This window comes from Pelophylax lessonae (assembly GCF_965119305.1).
Source record: "Pelophylax lessonae genome assembly, chromosome: 12".
Classification (NCBI taxonomy): Eukaryota; Metazoa; Chordata; class Amphibia; order Anura; family Ranidae; genus Pelophylax; species Pelophylax lessonae.
In genome coordinates this window covers 169,190,680-169,196,679 of record NC_138779.1, presented here as the reverse complement: position 1 = coordinate 169,196,679, position 6,000 = coordinate 169,190,680, and the positions used below count along the sequence as shown (strand labels likewise).

General features: G+C 44.8%; 1 protein-coding gene across 1 annotated transcript in view; it reads right to left on the bottom strand.

Moving 5' to 3' along the window:
* Positions 1 to 332: 332 nt before the first annotated feature.
* SNRNP70 (small nuclear ribonucleoprotein U1 subunit 70) overlaps positions 333 to 6,000 on the bottom strand; it is a 47,956-nt gene continuing 42,288 nt past the window's right edge. The window contains exon 10 of the mRNA XM_082273209.1: positions 333 to 1,420. Within this exon, the coding sequence (XP_082129335.1) occupies positions 640 to 1,420 (781 nt within the window). The 3' untranslated portion in view covers positions 333 to 639. The remainder of the gene's footprint in view (positions 1,421 to 6,000) is intronic.

Sequence of the window (6,000 nt, the reverse complement as noted above, 5' to 3'; positions counted from 1 at the left end):
CCTCTAATAATACATACGTCTAAGAGTGGAATAAATATCCAACTATATAGCTGGATGTTTATGTTTACTACTGCATATATTCAAGATTATTAACTAAATTATACACCAACCTTTTTATTTTTTGAGGTTTTTATCTGATTAATCTAAACAATCGGCCAACTAATCTATTGTGAAAATAATCGTTAGTTGCAGCCCTAGTTACAATCCACTTTGCACAGCCTGAAAAAGCCAAGACGTGACCAGCTCTAGCTTAGCCCTGCCCCCAACCCAGCTGTGGAAATCACAACTGTCCTTATGAATTGCTCTACCCACCAAACACAAAAATCATGAGAAACATTAAAATGGTTTTATTTGAAAGGCCATAAAAAAAAAAAATAAAATAAAAAAGGAAATAAAATAACGTAAGCAATTTTACACAAGTTGGGTGAGGACCATCACAAATTGTAAAACATACCCACCTACGAGGGAACAAAAATGCAACTGTTGTATAGCTTAATTGCTTCGTAACTTCATAGTTAATTACGGATGGGAAATCCCAAGTCATATGCACAAGTGAAACATTTACGTGGATGTGGCTCTTAGATACACGCATAGAAGCGCAACTACAGAAGAAGAGTTCAAATGAAGTTATTAGGTGGGTCACTCCATAGGAGGCTCCATAACATAGCCATTTTCTGTGGATAAATATCCGTCTCCAGACTGCATGGATTCTTGGTCCAAGTACATGTCTTGACTGGTCTCCTCTGCTGGAGGTTCTTGAATTAAACCATTGTCAGGAACTCTCTCCTCACGCTTCTCACTGCGGTCACCCCGGTCTCTATCCCGCTTGTGATCTCGATCCCTCTCTCTGTCTCTATCTCTCCTCCTATCCCTGTCTCTATCTCTATCCTTATCCCTATCCCTCTCTCTATGGCTACGTCGTCTGTCTCGATCCCTGTCTCTCTCTTTATCCCTGTCCTTATCCCTATCCTTATCCCTATCCCTGTCTCTCTCACGGTCCCTACCCTTTTCTTCTGGTTCTGGCTTGACCTCTGTTCCATCTAAAGCACTATCACCCACTTGTATTTCTTCAGGATTAACCTCAGCATTTTCCAGAGGTTCTCCCTCTGTTCGCTCTTCTTTCTTTTCCCTGTCACGATCCCGGTCACGCTTGCGGTCTCTACTGCGACTCCTGCGCTTGCGGTCTCTGTCTTTGTCCTTGTCCTTATCTTTGTCCTTGTCTTTGTCCTTATCTTTGTCCTTGTCCTTATCTTTGTCCTTGTCTCTACTCCTTTCTCTGCTACGCTTCCTATCGTCCTTTTCACGACTTCGGGATCTCCTCCTGCGCTCTCTGGAGCGGCTGCTCCTCCTCCTCTCTCGCTCCTTGTCTCGGTCGCGGCTGCGATCTCGGCGGTCTCTCTCTCGTTCTCGATCACGGTCCCTAATAAATGCACATATGAATTTCAGATTACATTTATACATTTAAAAAAAAAAAAAAAACACTCAAATTGATCAGTGTAAATGTCAAGTGTTCTAAACAATTTCTAACAAAGAAAAACTCACAAAAAAGGTGAGTTTCAGGTATAGGCATTACCACAAAGCATAAAGTACACAAAACAGCACTTTGTAAATAATTGAAATGCACACCCAATACATCTGCTTTGCAACACGTGGTAATGTATCATGTGAATTGTGCCATTTCTACAAGATACTGGACTGCATAGATGTGAATAGGGTATTTATATTTTATGGGTGAAATGGACTGGATGGCAGCACTCCAAAAATTAGTCCTTTATTGAAGAAACAAAAATGCAGAAATACATGGATGATCATACCACAGTGGAGATAACACTAGCAGTTAACGAGTTTCGCACCCAAGCTCGTGCTTAGTCATAGCTTATGCCAGTGTCATCTCCACTGTGGTATGTATGATCATCCATGTATTTCGGCATTTTTGTTTCTTCAGTAAAGGACTCTTTTTTTGGAGTGCTGCCATCCAGTCCATTTCTTCCATATGCTTCGGTTGCAACCAGCACCTGAATTTCTGAGGCTGAACTTTAAGCAGAGGCTTTTTTGTCCTGGAGCAACACTGTCTTGCTGGTAAATAATTTTACTTTAACTTATGGTTTACTACCCAATTAAAAACACAAAATTTGCCGTTCATAAAAGATAGGGAGCTAAAAGCGTAAATTAAATTTAGTGAAAGAAAAAACACCACAAGACTAGAAAGGTCTCATTATCAAGGAACAAATTCCATTGTTCACACAAACTAAAAAGCAGGATTAAAAAAAAAAAAAAAAAAAAAAAAAAAAGGAATTCCACTAAATGGCTCAGGGGGACCTGGCTTTGAACAGCCATGAAAAAGTCAAGCTAAGCAAGGAAGAACACATCTGCAAGACTGCAAATCAAATTTCTTATCGGATAAAATCACAAAAAAACTCAATGCCATTTTTTCATTTATTTAAAATAATGAACAAGTCATGTCATGATATGACATGACTTGTTCATCATGTCACGATGGAGTTAAAAAAATAGCCCTTTAAAGTACAAAAAAAAACAACCATGCAGAGAAACTGTTAATTTACTTTCTGAATATTTTTTTTTCTAACAGGGAACATCACAACATAGAAAATGGCCACTGCCCCCACCTATTACTGGCCTTCATGGCAAAGAACACATGGAAGGGCTCCACACATGAAACAAACAAAAGTAAAATTCCCAGTTCGATCTGCCAGCCAGTTTGCTTACCAACCAAATTAACCTGTCTTAACAGTTAGCGTCAAAACAGGGGTTTAGTTAGCACACATTTTACAACATGACTGCTAAAGTAAACTCCTCATTTATTACTGACAATGCAGTGAGGGGGCTGACCCCAAGTGTGAGAGGGGACCGTACTGGAGGGTAGGAGGGAGTTGAGACCAGGCGTTAAGAGCAGGGATCCTCAAACTACGGCCCTCCAGCTGTTGCGGAACTACACATCCCATGAGGCATTGAAAAACTGACATTCACAGACATGACTAGGCATGAGGGGAATTGTAGTTCCTGAAGGACTGGAAGGCCAAAGTTTGAAGACCCCCTGCGTTAGAGGTAGTAGGTTGGGAGGAAGGGAGTTTGGAAGAGAGGCATGTGGGAGAGGAACCAGACCAGAGGGGGGTTGCGATAGAAAGGGAGTTTGTTTGGACAAGGGACCGGACCCAAAAGGGGGAAGTGGGCTGGGGAAAAGGGCCAGACCAAAGTGGGCTGGAGAAGCCAGGCCGCAGTGTGGGAGGGAGAGGTGGCAGCTCTGGACTGGATTTTGGAAGGGAGAGGTCTGTGTATTCCTCCGACACCAATGATGAGGCACCGTTTCCCCCGGCAACACCAGATGTCCGGGGTTCCAGAAAGTAACGCAGATGCCCCCCCCCCCCCAGAATCGGGTGAGAGCGCCCCTTCGTGTAGAAGAGGATTTGTCCGCCGGACTGGCTAGTCTTGGGCTTACCCAACCAAGCCCTTTTGTTACCTCCAGAGGCTCTGAACGGTTTACCTTTTTCTTGTGCCCCGAGGCACGAAAAACCACCTATGAGCCGTGAACAAGGGCCCCCGCCCACTGCGGGACGCATTGCCTTTTGAGGATTGGGGTAGAATAGTACTCTTACCCACCATTAATCCTTTAACTCATCCAAGGAGTCTCCAAACAGACGTTCACCCAAAAAAGGGAGATCTGTTAAGGCCTTCTTAGAGGCCTGGTCCGCCGACCAGCTCTTCAGTCACACCATGCGGCATATGGCATTCCCTACCGCTGACACTCTGGCAACCATAGGGGCCGTATCACACAGGGACACCAGGGCCTGGGCCACCTGGTCCGTGAGCTCAATCAGGGTCAGGGGGAACTAGGTCAGTGTTCAAGTTACCCCTTTTAACCCATTCTGTTACCGTCTGTGAAACCAGAACGGACGCAAAGATGGATTTTAGTACCGAGCCCGCCAAAAGATGTAGGTTACATAGTTACATAGTTAGTGAGGTTGAAAAAAAAGACACCAGTCCATCCAGTTCAACCTATAATGTGTGTGTGTGTGTGTTAACTTTTAACCGTACATTGTATACCCCTGTATGTTGTGGTCTCTAAGGTGCCCATCTAACAGTTTTTTGAAACTATCAATGCTCCCTGCTGATACGACTGCTTGTGGAAGAGAATTCCACATCCTTACTGCTCTTACAGTGAAGAACCCCTTACGCATTTTAAGGTTAAACCGCCTTTCCTCTAGTTTTAGTGAATGGCCACGTGTCTTATTGTATTCCCTTTCTCTGAATAGTTTGTTCCTTATGCTAGGGTCGCCAGTACAGTATTTGAACATTGATATCATATCCCCCCTTAGTCGTCTCTTCTCCAGAGAGAATAAGTTCAGTGCTTGTAGTCTTTCCTCATAGCTGATGTCCTCCATTCCCCTAATTATTTTTGTTGCCCTTCTCTGGACTCTTTCCAGTTCCAGCACATCCTTCCTGAGGACCGGTGCCCAGAACTGGACAGCATACTCCAGATGTGGCCGGACCAGAGTCTTGTAGAGTAGGTGGCGGGAAAGATTCCACACGTCTGTCCACCTGGTCCATAAACGGCAGGAAATCTTCCACGGGCAACACAGTAGATTTGTTTAAACTGGAAACAGGGTGATGCACCCTAGGTGATAACAGGGTTTTAAGTGCTTTGGCACCAGTAGCACGTGCTTAATGCGCCGCCATTGCTCATTCACAATATCGTGGAAATCCTCGGGACAAGGGAACACCTGACCCGACTTCCGAGAGTCAAAAACTACCCGCTTTCCCGATTGTGGACTCATCCATTGTTACGTTTCTCTTACTGAAAGAATCATATCCTCCTCACCATCCAACTGCGAAGACAGGGAGCCCTCGAGGAGGGGGTTGTCCGTATCGACCATATCAGGCTTTGAATCAGAGGACAGAGAAGGCAGTGGCCGTTTTTGGCTAGTGACTTGTTTCATTAAAATAATCCACTTATAATGCCAGATACTCAAATGCTGCAGAAAGACATAAGAGTGCAATCTGGATGCACCGGCAGTCGCAATGAGGGGGTCTGGCGGAGAATTTACTGTTTGGGACTGAATTTTGCAACTTAAAAAAAAGGAAAGGTGTACTGCCCCTTTAAATCGTGATCCATACCGCTATATCGTGCTGTAACCAGAGTCACCCTTAAATAGCAGCAGGTAGCAGAGTGTGCCTGAGGAATGCCCAAAAAGACACCTATACTGTACCACCTCACAGTGCATTCAGCAGCATGGAGATTCAGCAGATACAACGTCTCACAGGAAGAGACCTGGAAGCACAAGAGGCCAAACTGCCTGTGTAGCTCCAAGCTACAACAAAATGGTAGCAATGCAAAAGCATAGGAAGCTCAGGGAAAATGGCCGCTGTACCTTACACACAGAGCCGATGCCCACACTTAAGATGGCAGTCGGAATCGCTGCCACACAGTCAGGACCCAGGCATGAGGCCACCTCAGGGATCCACCTAAAAGGATGCCACAGGACAAGGTAACATTGTATACTGCCCCCCCCCCCCCCATTGCGAATATAGCACCCCCATGTGGGAGCAGGAAGGGCAGGGCTTTGATAGGCCTGGGGGGGGGGGTAGTAGGATCCCCTCTACACTAGCTAGCGATAGTGAGTAAAGAAATGAACAAATATTCTAAGAATGAAAAACTGAGACCCAAGTCCCAGCAGGAAACCTAGGTCCTACTCCTTCACTAGGCAGCAAGAAACTGATTTGAGAGCACAGTGTGTGTGGGGTTATGCCGAGAAGGACAGCCCCCTATAAGCGTCAGTGAATTTTTTCATTGCCTAGTCTACTCCTGTAGATGGCACATAATGGTAAAAAAGCATACCTGCTGCCTCTGTCAATAGACGATAGAGAAAAATGTTTAACGTTTATATGCAAGCTGGTTGGATTTTCCAATTTTAATCTCACTGGAAGGAGCCACAAGTGCAACAACTTGTCCTAAGCACTTTTTTGAGACGCTTTTTCTGTGGC